The sequence below is a fragment of the Aedes albopictus genome, chromosome 2 (assembly GCF_035046485.1).
Source record: "Aedes albopictus strain Foshan chromosome 2, AalbF5, whole genome shotgun sequence".
NCBI lineage: Eukaryota > Metazoa > Arthropoda > Insecta > Diptera > Culicidae > Aedes > Aedes albopictus.
Genome location: NC_085137.1, coordinates 116,482,089 through 116,498,318, shown reverse-complemented (window position 1 = coordinate 116,498,318; position 16,230 = coordinate 116,482,089). Strand labels below are relative to the sequence as shown.

The 16,230-nt window shown below is 37.5% G+C and overlaps 1 protein-coding gene across 1 annotated transcript; it reads left to right on the top strand.

Moving 5' to 3' along the window:
- Positions 1-13,791: 13,791 nt before the first annotated feature.
- LOC134289042 (uncharacterized) lies at positions 13,792-14,542 on the top strand. Its single transcript, XM_062855042.1, has one exon. It carries the CDS (start codon positions 14,108-14,110, stop codon positions 14,474-14,476), a length of 369 nt encoding a protein of 122 aa, XP_062711026.1. The 5' UTR covers positions 13,792-14,107; the 3' UTR covers positions 14,477-14,542.
- The last annotated feature ends 1,688 nt before the right edge of the window (positions 14,543-16,230 follow it).

The window sequence follows — 16,230 nt, the reverse complement described above, 5'->3', positions numbered from 1 at the left end:
CCCCACCGTATTAATAGTTGAACTGCTGCAGCAGCTTTGTTGTTTTTCAAACGGCCAACATCTTCTTCAATCTCTTGGAGGTTAGGGGGTCGGAAGTCTTCCGTCCTGCGCACGTACTCCTAGATCTGTTACTACGCCACCTTCGGTGCTTTCAACGTCGCCATTAATATGCCGTAATGCTGCTGCCACTAGAGCTACCATTAACATGGCATAGAAAATCAGGACTGTTGGCGCGAGTTTCTTCTGGATCAATGAAACACATATCGAGAGCAGCGTTTGATAACGGCAGCTTCAATGCTATATTAAATAGAATTCATTTTAATAATCCAATTTCTAACGCATTCAATTAATTCCTATTGGACAGAACAGTTGCCAGTTTCACCTAAATAAATGCGATACCGTCGCAACAAGGACTTTTCATGTATTTTCTCGAAAACGAGTTAAACAGACAGGCTTGGTGGTCTAGTGGCTACAGCTTCTGATTCGTATGCAGAAGGTCATGGGTTCAATCCCTGGCCCATCCCTTTCCTCCTACTTTGTATCTTTCTATCTACTATCCCTCTCTCTCTCTTCTCTACATATACAACTCATGTATATTAGGCCGTCCCTATGTTTTGCAAAAGTTGGAAATGTTAAAAGTTCAATATTGCAAAACGATCGTTTTAGCTATAAAACCAAAATTTGAAGTCCTTATCTCAATGCTAAGTAATCCTCCACGGGGCCTAAAATTCTCAAAAATTGTATGAAGTAAAAAAAAATCATGAATTTTTTTTCGGAAAATACCCTAATCTATTATAACCAGTGATTTTAGGATCTAAAAGGACCAAAAATGTGCTCAGAATTGCGATATCTCTTTTCGTTTCTGAGTTATTGATGAAAAACTACCTAAAAATGAACATTTTGACCATTTTTAGAGATCCCTTATGAAACTTGCCATATTTTGTCCGACAACTCAAAAACGAAAAGAGATATGTATCGCAATTCTGAGCACATTTTTGGCTTTGATTACGACTACTAATTGTGTTATTGTTACGAAAATTAACAAATGTTTTACATAAATTACTGAAAAACTGATTTATTATCAACACTTAAGTTTGTTGTTCAATCAAAGGGAGATAATCTAACACAGGAGTTTTCAGATCGTGAGCCGCGGTGCACTTGGTGCACCACGAAACCTTGCTATAAGTGCACCGCGACACTTTACATTTTTGCATTTCAAGCTTTGAATCTCTCCAAAAATCTTTTGAATTTTATACGATTAGCTTCCCCAGTGAGCAAAAATCTACCGATTACAATTATGAAAACAATTTTCTCAGATATGGTACAAAGTACAAATTTTCAAAAATCTCACATGATCATTTGCAATTTCCTCACATGCTTCTCTGAAGATCTCGGACAAGTATCACAATAGATGAATGAGAAATTAGATCGCTAATGGCGCTGTTTCCAATAAATTAATTAAATTAATTTCATACCTTAGCATAGCATAGCATGAATACTTGCACAAATCTTGGATGGAGTTGCAAAGTTGAATTTCCATTGACATTGCTGATGTCGCTACTATCTACAATATCATAGATTCACTCAGCTCCACACACCTGGCCAAGTCCTTGCAAGCATTTATAAATCCCTTCATCAACTTAGAAAGAGCCCAGAACTGAAGCATCTTCCAATAGGGGTAGGCGGGGCATTATGGACACCCGGGGCAGAATGGACACCCTCAATATTTTGAAATATGCGAACTTTTTTGAACTTTTAATGAATGGGGAATATAGTCCATTTGTCTAAAACGTAGTTTCAGGAAATAAACATTCGAAATTCAAATTACACTTGATTTTACACAAAAAAGTTGCGTCCTCCGTTTTTTGAGCATGGAAATTATAATTTTCACACCATCTAAAATAAGATTTAGTGATTAGTTTATTGCAGGTCGATTAAAACCTGATATTTCTAGAACACATGCAAGTAGTTTTGCTGTATCTACATGCTTAACATGTTTATATTTTCTTCGTTATTATATCAAAAATCAAGTTTGGCAATATCTTCTGCTGCCGGGGCAAAATGGACACTCACCTTTTTGATAGAAGCGGCAAGGGCAAAATATAACCTAAATCACAAACCAACCAAATTCTTCGATTTCAGTATATTTTCGGTTAAATGTTCACTATAGTAGACATAGGTTGAAACAAATTGGTCAAATAACAACAAAAGTGGAAAATAGTTGTTCTAGGCACAGCTGTACATGCTGACAAAAACGAAGATTTATCCAAAACAGCCTCAATTTAAATTAACTGAACAAAAATGAACTACTTCGGCGTATTATTCATCCATAATAGTTGTTTAGTAATGAAATGACTTTATAGGTGTAGATAATGTACGAAATTCGTAAAAGTCTCATGGTGTCCATATTGCCCCATGGGGGTGTCCATTCTGCCCCGTATGCTTGAAGACGGTCATGAAAAACTACCATTTTTCAAAACATTTTTTGAAGTGGATAAATCATTTTTCTTCGTGAGCATTCTTATGCAATAGATGCTAAATAGACTTTAAAAGGATACATGTATCAAAAAACTAAACTTTTTTTACATCTTACCAGGTAAAGTTGGCAAAAACCTTAGGGTGTCCATATTGCCCCGCCTACCCCTAGATGAAAGGATGTTGAAAATAGCGAATTTTCAACTTATATGCAGTTATAAAATAAATAAACTGAAGTAGAATTATTAATAAATAAATAAATAATATTGGAAAGATCTCACCAATTATTATGTGGTTTTTGTGGTTCAATGCCGATCATCTAATTCTAGACGAACATTTGAAAAGGGCCCAACTGCTTTGCGTAAACAAACATGTTTCTCTCTCTGTAGGGCCCATCTGCATCCACCCACGCACAACAACACCCTTATCAGAAAGAGTGTTCTTCAAGCTATCTGATAACGGTGTTGATGTGCGTGGGTGGATGCAGATGGGCCCTGCAGAGACAGAAACATGTCTGTTTACAAAAAGCAGATAGGCCCTTTTCAAATGTTCGTCTAGAATTGTCTTGATTAATGTTCTTCTCTGTAAAGAACAACACAATACTGAACACTAAACACCCGCGCATCTATTGATTTGATTTTCACTCGAGACAATAGCGAACGCGATCGATTATGCTGCCATACTCACCCCTTACAGGAGCGATGCATGCACAGCAAAGAACAAAACAATACTCAATTAAATTATTTTCATACCTTAGATGTATTTATTCATTGTTTTGATTTACGTATGTTTTGTTTTGGTCGTAAACATTGATTTGACACTTCTAGTACCGGTACTAACGCTGTTAGGACGTGGAAAACTAGATGTTAGTCACACTAACAGTCGCGACATTGGCATTCTGGTGGTAATTTTTCTAATAATATCACTTACGATCTGATTGTAGTTCAATTAAAAGTCTCGAGAGGATTTTTGTACTTAAGAATTTGCTTGCCGGGGCCCGTGGCGTAGTGGCTACACGTTTGCTTCATAATCAGATGATCAGCAGCTGACACTGACCCTCTTCTGAGCCCATGGCTCAAATGAACCCGGATACTTGGACATCGGCGAACGGCAACCCATAATGGACCCCCAATCGGACTGGAAACAGGAACAACCAACAGCCACACATCAACATTCTACCATGATAGGGTAGAAAAGTGAAAGCAGCGCAACGGCAGCCAGTTTGATATATGTAGTACAATTAAAATAGAATACATTTAGGCGCTGTACAAAGTGAATGTACAGCTTCCAATTGGAATCGCTCACGCAGTGCCCTAGTGGACAATAGAGCTGTAAATTAGGTTAAGTGATTGAAGAATAAAAAAAAAGAATTTGCTTGTGATTTTCAAAAACGTCATTCTTCTATCTGTTGAGAAGTTCTGATATAAATCTACAAAACAATTTTATAATTATGAATAAATATTCTAAAACAGCACTCGCAGTGAAATTTGCAGATGTTATTATCAGAAATTCAGGAAAAATGGTAAATTAACGCAGAAATTCTCTGCATTGAAGTTTTATAAAATTTACTCCTGAAAATTAAAAATTGCAATCACCTGAAATCTGCTAAAAAATTCACAAAAATGCAGTTCATACAAATATTCCACGCTTAATAAGCTCCATTGAGTTTATTTAGGTGTCAAACTAGTATTTTTATATACTTTTTTTAAATTAAATTCTTTGATTTTTATGGATGTGTGGATATGGTGCACCCGCGTAGTTGTTAATTTTTAAAAAGTGCACCGCGAGTCAAAAGGCCTGAAAATGAGCTGTGGATTTTTTCCCAATTTAATCAATAACAAGTTTACAGCATTTTTGAACTCGGTAAGCTGATGATCGTTTTTGGTGTAGAATCATGCCCTGAGTTCGAAAACGCGAAGGAAAAAAATTACAGTAGGTCGGAAATTTTTTCGACTTTCCATAAAAGGTTGATGATTTCAAATCGATTTTTGTTCTATTTTTAAGCAAAGTCGCTCACTTCACACATCTCATTCTTCGTAATCAATGCTCCGATCGAGCTTAATTTTTTACTGTAAGTCGCCTACATATGATATGTCAAATAAACGCTGAGAAAGAATTTTTTAATTCTTTTTTTCATATTGAAAAAAAAAATACATTTCTTCATATTTTTTTGGAAATTTTGCTAAAATTTAAGGAGATTGTCCCTAAAACTCGCCAATATCTTGAATTTCACAAATCTGATGCAAAATCTGCATTCAGATGATCAAATGGTATTATATTCAGCTTTTAATTTATGGAAAAAGAATTAAAATTTGTTGAACGAAACGCCAGATATTTGAATTTTAATAAATTCCATATTTTAAAAAGTTGTATAACTCGATATTGGGCTAAAACTTAAAAAGTGTTCTACTTTAAATTTTTTGAAGCACGGTTTCGAAATCAGCACTAAATTATGCTTCAAAAATTTTGGTCGATGACAGAAGTTCACGGCTTTCATTTTATTTTGTAAACTAGTGTAATTTACCCATCTGTACATATGTACGTTGAGTTATTTGAAAATCATAATTGACCACACGGATTGGTATTACATACCGAAAATTCGCACCTTGAGTGAGATACAATAATCAGCTATCGGAACTGTGGTTTCTCAACGCGTAGAAATATGTTTTATTCAGCTTACTCCAAAGCTAATATGGACAAATCGAACAAACAAAAATTGTTGACGTTGTTAAGCTTATAATTAAATCGCTGCTCACGTAAGTGTCACATTTTGTAATATGGCTTATTTACAATGTGAATTGCATCATTTCAGCATATTGTTCGACATACATTTTTGATCAGCTGACATTGTTATAAACAAGCAATAATTCAGCATGCATGCTTATTAATGACTTCGAATTGTTACTTGGGCAGGTATCAGTAGGTCGGTCGGCTCCAGAGGCACGTTCTCCTCCATTTGGAAAATTTGGGCCAACGCCATGAACACGAGCCTATTCATCATTTACCTGAAGGAGAAGGGAAGGAAAAAAAAGAAGGGACAGGGGAAAGGACAGGTAAGGGAATAGGATCGTCATACACGCATAAGCGTACCATAATGGGCTCACATAGCGTCCTGAAAAGAGCACTATTATAACGCACCAAGCGTAAAGAGAGCATATAGCTCTTTACCACAGCGGGTCAAGAACAACAAAACATCCTGAAGATTCAGGTTTCTGAAGCCAGTTTCGCTTAATAAGTGTTTACCGAATACTCGGAAACGCAGTTGCGCAAAAACTGGACAGTTACATATTAAATTATACGAAGTTCCATAATCGGATTCACAGCAAATGAATCAGCTTGCTTCGTCATGTGATAGCTAAGTCGGCAGTGGCCAGTCAATACTTTGACCAGAATGCTGCAATTCTGCTTTGACAGATTTGTAAGATACTTCGCCACCCCTAGAGTTGGTAGAAGCAAGTGCTTTATTAGCAGCCTGGCTATCTTAACAGAAGTATATTGCTTTGCCCATTAGGGGGCATCCATAAAGTATGTCACGCTTAGAGGGGGGAGGGGGGGTTCAGAAGAGTGTGACAAGCAATGTATTAAGTACAGGAAAACCCCGTACGAAGGGGGGAGGGGGTCTAGAATTCACATTTTGAGCGTGACGTACTAAATGGATGCCCCCTTACATGCTGCTGAAGTGCTGATTGCACTCGACACATAAGAGCAAAGATTTCGGCCTGAAAAACGGTGCAGTGTCTACCAAGTGAATAAGACTGATGCAGCCCTAGCTCACGAGAATAAACACCAGCACCTGCTCGACCTTCGAAAAGGGAGCCACCAGTGTAACATACGATGCCGTCCGAAATACTTCTCTCCAGATAACCAGATGTCCACTCTTCCCGGAAGGGAAATTCATGGAAAATGTCCTATATGAAAAAAATACAAGCAATTGTAAGATCACTTGGAGCAAGGACAACTTTGTCCCAATTCACCAAAAGTGGAAACAACGAGGTGTGTATTGAACTGCGGTTCGCAGAAGTTTCCTCTAGTAAACCAAGTACCCATAGGCGGTAAGTGCAAGAAAGTGTTTCTTGTTTAAGATGAATGTCTAGTGGGGCAACGTCAAAGAGGAATTTAAGCGCTGCCGAGGGAGTTGAAGAGAACGCTCCAGACATCACAATTAAGCTTAACCTTTGGAGATGACCTAATTTTGATTGGATAGTTCTCACTTCGCCTTTCTGCCACCACACAAGACATCCATAGGCCAATATTAGACGAACTACAGTCGTGTAAATCCATTTGATATACTTGGGTTTTATACCCCAAGTTGTACCAAAGGTTCGCCGGCATTGCCCGAAGGCCTTACAAGCTTTCTTGATTACTTACCTTACCGATCAGGCCAAGGCCGGAGTGGCCTCTGCTGTACATAGTAGCCGCCTCCATTCCACTCGGTCCATGGCAGTTTGTCTCCAGTTCCGCACTCTGCGTAGGGTCCGCAGATCGTCCTCCACTTGGTCGACCCACCTAGCTCGCTGCGCTCCACGTCTTCTTGTACCGGTCGGATGACTCTCGAGAACCAATTTAGTCGGGTTGCTATCCGACATCCTGATGACGACATGGCTCACTCACCGTAGCCTTCCGATTTTCACGGTATGGACGATGGTTGGTTCTCCAGCAGCTGATGCAGCTCGTGGTTCATTCGCCTTCTCCAAGTCCCGTCTTCCATCTGCACTCCGCCGTAGATGGTACGCAACACCTTCCGTTCGAAAACTCCCAGGGCGCGTTGGTCCTCTTTACGTAGGGTCCATGTTTCGTGCCCATAGATGACGACCGGTCTAATCAGCGTTTTGTAGATAGTTAACTTCGTGTTACGGCGAACATTATTCGATCGTAGAGTTCTGCGGAGTCCAAAGTAAGCGCCTCTGAATTTCTCTGCTGGTGTCGTTGTCGTCGGTCACCAGTGAGCCAAAGTACACGAATTCTTAAGGCTTTACGGGGCGTCATCAGAATCATCAATCATTGCTCTCAAACTTTGAAGATGCAAATCTCAAGTTCTACTGCATGGAATGGGCTGGAAAATTGATCGTTTGTATGCTTACATGTGATGAACAATCGACTAAGTTTTCAGTTAGATCAGTCCACTAGAACTGGAGATTTGCTTCGTCCAAGTTTCGCGGGCAATGATTATGAAAGAGATGGAAGATAGCAAAATTAACACGTCGTCCCGTATCACCTTAAACCGCCTCGATTTCATCACCGTCGATATAAATTCGGGGTGGCGGGCGCGGTGATTCCTCCCTGGAGCCCTTTGCCATCATGTACTTTGTCTTCGACACATTAATGACTAATCCGATTCGCCTGGCTTCACTCTTTAGTCGGATGTACGTTTCCGCCATCGTCTCAAATTTACGAGCAATAATATCAATATCATCAGCGAAACCAAGCAGCTGAACGGATTTCGTAAAAATCGTTTCACTCGTGTTTATCTCCGTTCTCCTTATTACACACTCTAAAGCAAATGTTGAACAGCAAGCACGAAAGACCATAACCTTGCCGTAACCCTCTGCGAGATTCGAAGAGACTCGAGAGTGTCCCTGATACATATCTAATTTTTTGATATGTTAAGTATAAATGTCTCAGCTTTCAATGGGGCACGTTCGGTGGAGTACTAGATTTTTAGTAATGAGCTGAATTTTAGATTGGTGAGAAGGTCAATTCTCCGTTTCTGCATTGAAATGGTGCAAAAAGCGTGGGTATTATGATTCCTTGCCTAATTTGAAGTTGTTTGAGCAAAACTTGAGATAACTGTGTTGTTTATGTTGCAAGAAATGGTGAAAACAACAACACTATTGCTCAAAGTTTTTTCTCAAACAGCATCAAATTAGGCAAGGAATCATAATACCCACGCTTTTTGCACTATTTCATTACAGAAACGGAGAATTGACCTTCTCACCATACTTAAATTCAGCTCATTACTACAAATCTAGTACTTCATCGATCTGTCCTATTGATGCAACAATTTTGAAAATCGGTGGTTGCCATCATGTTGAAAAAATGTTTTGGTATTAAAAACCAAGATGGCGGCCAAAATCAATATGGCCGACCCAACTTTTTATAATAGTAAATATTAGCTCTATCTTTCCTCTTTTCAAAAACAATTCGTTTTGAGGTGGTTTTTGGATAAACTTTCGAGTTATAACGGTTTAAATGAGCCACCATGTGATCAAAATCGAGGGGTCTGCAAAAATTGTTGTGGCTCTAACTAACGGGGGGGTCCATCAATTTGAGTAACCAAATGCATTTTCATTATTTTTTTAGCGAGGACTTTCAGAAAATCGCCACCTTGAACACTTTTGAAGATAAGGTGTAAATAGTGACCCGTCTCAGCGAGAATTACCCAAAGAAATGACAAATTTTAGTAAACTCAAAAATTTAGTATCAAAAAGTTATCTGCAAAACATGTCGTTATTTATTTTTCCCAAGTACATAGTTTGGATCTACATAGAGCTGTAAAGAATATGAAAATGGTGGGTATTGCCAACATTTGTACGGTAAAAAGAATTTGTATGATATTTTTTACGAAAAATGACCCTTTTTTCAAAAATTTTGCCGGGGCGACCTCAAAACGTCGTTTTTGAAAGTTTGTTTCTAACACCCTTAGCTATCATTTGCAGGGTGAGGCCCCAAGCTTTTTGACTATGTGCAATTTTGGGACACCCTAATGTACAACGTGATGTAAAATGGAAAATAAATTAAAAAGAAGTACCGTAAACCGGGGTCAAATTGATCACTTTAAAACACCTTTTGCTGATAACGTGAGTACCAATCCGAATATTATCAAAAGAATTTATGAAAAATCAGTACTGGGTGGAGCTCTATAAAACTGCATGACACAATTTTGGTTCAACAAATTTTAACATAAAGTAAAATAACTTCAACCCCTAAAAAATTGAAAATACTATTTTGGAGTGAAATTGATCAGCATACAATTTAACATCAGTTAAAATTCTATAGTGCCTTATCCACATAACTTTGACCTTCTGAACACGAATAACGTGTCAAAACTCTTTCTTCTTCTTCTTCTTCTTCTGTATGACTCTACGTTCTCACTGGAACTTGGCATGCCTCTCTCCAACTTAGTGTTCTTTGAGCACTTCCACAGTTATTAATTGGAGGACTTTCTTTGCCTGCCATTGCATGAATTTTGTACCTTGTGAGGCAAGCGCAATGATACACTATGCCCAGGGAGTCGAGAAAATTTTCCCAACCGGAACGGGAATCGAACCCGCCGTCTTCGGATTGGCGACCCATAGCCTTAACCACTAGGCTAACTGGAGACCCCAAAAACTCTTACAACTTGTGAATTTGGCTGTTAAAAAGCTAAATTAACTTTTGAAATTGACTCTCAAACGCCTAAAGGTAGGCAATTTTCTATGAAATAAGCGAGTTCAGCCGCATTAAGTTAGATTTTAAACAAAATACAATAGTTTAATAACTGATTCTTGTCCAGAATAGGTACATAACATCACAATAAAGGTTCCATAAAAATGTGAACACAAAAAGTTCACAGGTAATACTAGTGGCAATTGATTGTTTAGAACCAACGGTTTCATCTAAGTAATAAACACATTGAAAAACCTTTAAAAAAGTAATGTAAGACTATTTTTTTCTAAAAACTGAAAAGTGTATACTCATTAGGGTGTCCCAAAATTGCACATGGTCAAAAAGCTTGGGGGCTCACCCTGCAAATGATATCTAAGGGTGTTAGAAACAAACTTTTGTATGACGGCAACTTTCAGAAATGACGTTTAGAGGTCGCCCCGGCGAGATTTTTGAAAAATGGCAATTTTTCGTAATAAATATCATACAAATATTTTTTACCGTACAAAAATTGGCAATATCCATCATTTTTATATTTTTTACAGCTTCATATAGATCCAAACTGCTTGGGAAAAAAAAATTACTACATGTTTTGCAGGTAACTTTTTGACAATGAATTTTTTAACCTACTGAAATTTGTCATTTTTCAACATACTATGGATTTTATCCATCATAAAAAGTATCTTAACCTAATGCAAATTCAAAAAAATTTCCATAGAAGGATAGGAAATTTTATGAGGAAAAACTTTGTCGAAGACAACATGGCGTTTTAAAGTTATTCACAATTTACTTTTTGATGAAATTTGAATTTTTAGGTATTTTTCTAAAAATGTCACATTAGAACTATCCAAAAACATACAAAATAAAAAAAAAACCATGTGTGCTCTATGCTCAACAAATTTTTGTCATGAATATGTGTAGGAATTCTGGAGACATCATTTATTGAATTTTTGCTTCCGTTTACAAATCCATTTTCTTTGATATGAAAGGTACCTACTAGCAAGAAACTTTATCATTATGTATTATTTTGAGATGCCTCAGTAGGCCATGGCATTTTTAAGATTTATGTACTGACAATGGCTTATACGAGCATAATACATAATTAAACGCACGGCACATTTTGTTTATCATTTGAAAGGTGATACATTCCACTAAACGTGCCGTTTTTGTTATCAAATGATGTTTGTCAAAACGTTCAGAGGCATGAATAAAACGATCTAGTAATCCCCATCAATTTGATCAATATATAGGACGATAAAATTCACGTCACATGTTTACGTCCAAAACTATTGTTTACCAATAACAGCCCACCTTGTTCTATTGTATGCCGTGTATGTGTTGTTGTGATCAAATTGTTCTAACCTTGGATAACATTACGTTAACTCGCTGGTTCATCTCATCCCACCCGTTTCAATTTGCCTCGGTGTAACTTATTTTCGGTGTTGATAAGATAGTTCAAGGCAGTAGGTAAATGTCAAAAAAGACATGCTCTGCTTTTTAGAATGTCCTGAATTGTAACTTATTATCTAAAAATTGGTATTCTTATGAAAGGTGTTTGTAACCACGATTTGAATTTGGGATGGATCAACGGATTCGCCTTTTTTACTTTGCCAATGCCACTGTTTTCTAGGCTGTTTTGCTGGTCTAGGACTTATACGTCTTCATGCGGAGAAATTATTGAGAAAATCGACAGAAGTGTAAGACAAACACAAACATATGGATTAACATTTTGTGGAGAATATCTTTAAAAACTAATAGGCAGTACGAAGCTTGTCGAGGGAGCTTTTTTAGAATTCTTTACTAGTTTATTTCTGCATGAAGGGATTGAATAACAAATCCTAAAAATCAATAAATGATGTCACCAGAATTCCTACACACATTCAAGACAAAAACTTGTTGAGCATACACGATTTTTTTTTACTTTGTATGTGTTTTTGGACAGTTCTTATGTGACATTTTTAGAAAAATACGTACAAATTCAAATTCAATTTCAAAGTTAATGGTGAATAAATTTAAAACAGAAAGAAAAAGCGCCATGCTGTCTTTTTTGCCTATAAAATTTCCTGTCTTTCTATGGAAATTGTTTTAAATCTGCATTAGGTTGAGATACTTTTTATGATGGGTAAAATCCATAGCATATAAATAAATGACAAATTTCAGTAAATTAAAAAAATCAGTATCAAAAAGTTATGTGCAAAACATGTAGTAAATTATTTTTCCCAAGTAGTTTGGATCTATAAGAAGCTGTAAAAAATATAAAAATGGTGGATATTGCCAATTTTTGTATGGTAAAAAAATACTTGTATGATATGTATTACGAAAAATTGTCGTTTTTTAAAAATCTCGCCGGGGCGACCTCTAAACGTCCTTTCTGAAAGTTGCCGTCATACAAAAGTTTATTTTTAACACCCTCAGCTATCATTTGTAGGGTGAGCCCCCAAGCTTTTTGACCATGTGCAATTTTGGGACACCCTAATACTCATCTCTAGGCATTCATGAACTGAATGACGTTCGAACATTATGATCATAACGACTTATAGAAGTTGCTAGAATGGAATTACAATGTAGTCCCTGATTGATCAATTTCACCCCGGTTTACGGTATATATAGATGTTACAAACAAAACAACAGAGCATTTGCAAATGTTCATCTCTTCTCTTCTAAAATTACGTAATCAAGATTTTCTATCTGCCCAATTTCACGCTCAATATGTCATAGTACATTTAGTTCCATCCACACCAAAGTTAAACAAAACCATACCCGCAACATCCGTTCATTTTCCATCAGTTCCGAACTGTTCCCGGCTTCCGTAGCATCACCACCATGCTTGCAAAATCAACCATTCTCTTGCTAACCATTTTCTTCACCGCAGGCACCTGCTTTCCGCCACCGCTCGCAATGCTCTTATCTTTGAGCCCCCAACAGCGCCAGCAGTTTGTGAAACTAATCGACGACTCCCTGGCCAAATCGGAACTCCGGAACGATCCGCAAATCAAAGCCATGAGAAGCCTAATGGGCAGCTTCGTCGATGACACCAGTGCCAAGAATGTGGACCTGAATAGCTTACTACGCCTGCTGGGTGTTGGATTGAACCTCGGCGGTCTCAACGTGGGCTTTGCCGGACCGGAGGTCAGTGTCAATTCGCCACTCGGTCGGATTGGGTGCGGATTTTTGCGGGAACCTGCCTCAGGGAACAATGGGCAGAGACCTGGTGGTCCATTCGGTAGTAATTCCAATAACGGCGTCGGAGGTGAAGACGAGGTGGACGATTTGAGACGACTAGGTTAATGAATTCATCCTAAGAACGGACGTGCTGAAAGCCACCGCTAAATCACACAGTTAGTGCTATACTGTGTACTAGTGTGGTGTTCTGGGTCTTATTTACCCTGAGCAAGATTTGATAAGTTGGATACATTTTCAGCTATATTATTAGTATTTTTTTTTGTATGTGAAGCATGGAGCATGGGTAAGTTTATTGAATGTTAAAAAAGAAAAGAGTTGAACTGATGGAATTATATGCAACAATTTTCCATACAACACACATAGGAATGACTTAGGAAGAAATCAATAATAAAAAAGAAACAATAAATTAAAGAGAATTCCATTAATACCGTAAGGGTAAACAAAAATAGCCAAAACAAATTCAACCTTCTTAGCTGGGTTGGCCTTCCACTTTCAACCATAAGCAACTTTACGGGGGATCCCAGAATACTTTAACCCTTTCCATACTTACTGTAGAGGTAGACTCTACCGTGTAGAGCTTGATAATTAATTCAACATTACTAAGGTAACAACATATGTATGCATTTTTATTTTTTTTTAAATATTTTTTTTATTCTCGTAATAACTAGTTCGGTTCGCATATTAGTCGGTACAAAACAACGTTATTATTCTTCAAAACCACCGTTAAGTATTGAATGGGTCATCAGGCTGAAGGCCCGAAACGGTTTGATACGCAATAATACAGGACGAACGGTACCGTTCACATGTTGGAACTGCGTCGATGGAGAAATGGTAATTTTCGAATGTTGTTTTGATTTTTATGGCTACCGGTTTGTAGGATTGAAACGCGATGATTCGTTCGCCCGATCCAGTTGCTGCTTCTTCCTGGCTTACATTTGTTCGATATTCGAATAAAACAAAGAAAAAACAACATATCTCGTGAAGTAGCATAGACTTTCATTGAAGAGGCTCGAAAGGAAGATATAAAAAGCAGTTGGCATATTGAGCCGGGCATCAGTTTCAAATCGGAGCTTACATCGCGTGCACAATGAAGTCGTTTATCTGTGGAATAGTGGTTGTGGTCCTGAGTGTCCTGTTGGTGATAGTAAATGCCAGTCCGGTGAAGGAGGTCGAAATCGTGCAAGCTGAAGATGTTCCAGCGCCCTTGGAATCCGTAGACCGTGCAAAACGCCAGCTTCTGGTCGGTGCGCTTCTGGGAGGTGGACAACCAGGATACGGTCATGGAGGATATGGTCACGGTGGTTACGGACACGGCGGCTACGGACACGGAGGATATGGTCATGGCGGATACGGTGGTCATAGTCATGGTGGGCATGGAGGTTATGGTCATGGACACGGACATGGTCACGGTCATGGAGGTCATGACTATGGACATCATGGACACCATAGAGGCTAAACTGAGTGATAAATGATCATCAATTTGTACATACACATATTTATTTATTTGAGTGGAATAAAATTTAAAAAAATAAGTATTTTTGGTATTTATTACCGTACAAAGAGGTATATTTGGCATTGCGAATAACTTTGATAGTACTGGAAGGACCCTTTTTTATCTTTGAATCATGGTTCGAACAATCAACCAAAGAAAAGGTACACTGCAATGAGAATCGCATATCAGTCTCATCTTTGCTGGATTTCCTATGCAAATGGGACAGATATACGATTCACGACAGTATACGTGGATGAAAACAATGACTATAGATCTCCATCTTATACAACGTGTCAAATAAGTTCTCATACAAAATCAAATTGAATTCATTTCACATCTGTAATTAGGATTATGAAAGAATTATTGAAAGGCCATCTAACACTGACCAAATACAGCATATGTTTGGGAATTCTCTGTCCTTTATTCTTCTCTGATGATCGCTTATGTGTTGCAAGTCGATTTCGGCTGTCACGCACGCCATTTCATGGATATTTCGTCTCATTTTAACGAGTAATGTTTGTAAGTTGAAACCAATTAGAATCCTGTCCTCACCACTGCTAGAAGCAACTATGACCAGAAGAAAAAAAAAATAAGATTCTGTATGGGTGAAGTACGAAGCCGTTTTATTTTGTACAAAATAAAAAATAAATTAAACAAAAATGTCCATATACTTGTTTTAATGAGGTTTGTTGCGTTAAAGAAGCATGGCTGCATATTAGACACATTTTTTTTTCTCCCCTGTTGGGGAAATTAAGCCACTGCGTCCAATAGGCTGAACTTTTGTGGCATATATATTAGACAGATATATTAGACACATTCCACGCACTTCTACGCCAAGGGTGTGAAATTTCAAAGTGATTGTTTTGCCTCAAGCTTTCCAGCATATGAAAAAAGGTAGATTCAATCTTAGGAAAACTATTTGTTTTACTTAAAATTTGACTGGTAACGTATTTAAATAGTTAGATGAAGTAATAGCATTTTATGTAAGAAAAATGAAATTTTTCATTGATAAGTTTCAAATATGCCTGCTTGCAAATGAAAGTTCAAAAACATTATACCAATTTTTTGTAAATGTAGTATAATAATGTATATTTTATACACCCAAAGGCTACTTTTCATAAAAATGGGTTTAGATATGTTTTAAGCACTTTTTGCAATAGCCGCAATTTAACGGTGTCCCGTTACGAAAATAGCACATTTGTTGTAATAACTAATTTATTACAAACTTTAGAAAAATGATTTTCCGGATTCTCTTAGTACTAGTGGAGACCTTTCTTCCAACATATGGGTTACCTTGATCGACGCTTTATCTTAGGCTTTACAATGGGTACGTACACATGGTGTCCCGTTACGAAAATTTTAAAGACATTCATAAGTGGATAAATAAGTTTGGTTTGATCGAATATTTAACCAAAAAACTGTAGCCATGATGAAATGATATTGTAGGTGGTATATATTTACATTATCATCATTGGTGTAACGGCCCTACTGGAACAAAGCCCGCTTCTCAGCTCTACGAAAACTACGTAAAGAAATGGCAGGTATTCTTATGGATCAGTATAACAAGTGATATTTTATTAAGTTTTCCCGAGCAGAAGAAAATAACAAGAGAATAACATATCAAGGTATTTATCTTCAATACTACCATACCTTGATATGCCCTTCATTAGGTGGTAATAAGAGGCAAAATAACAAAAACGAATACCAAAATTTTGTAT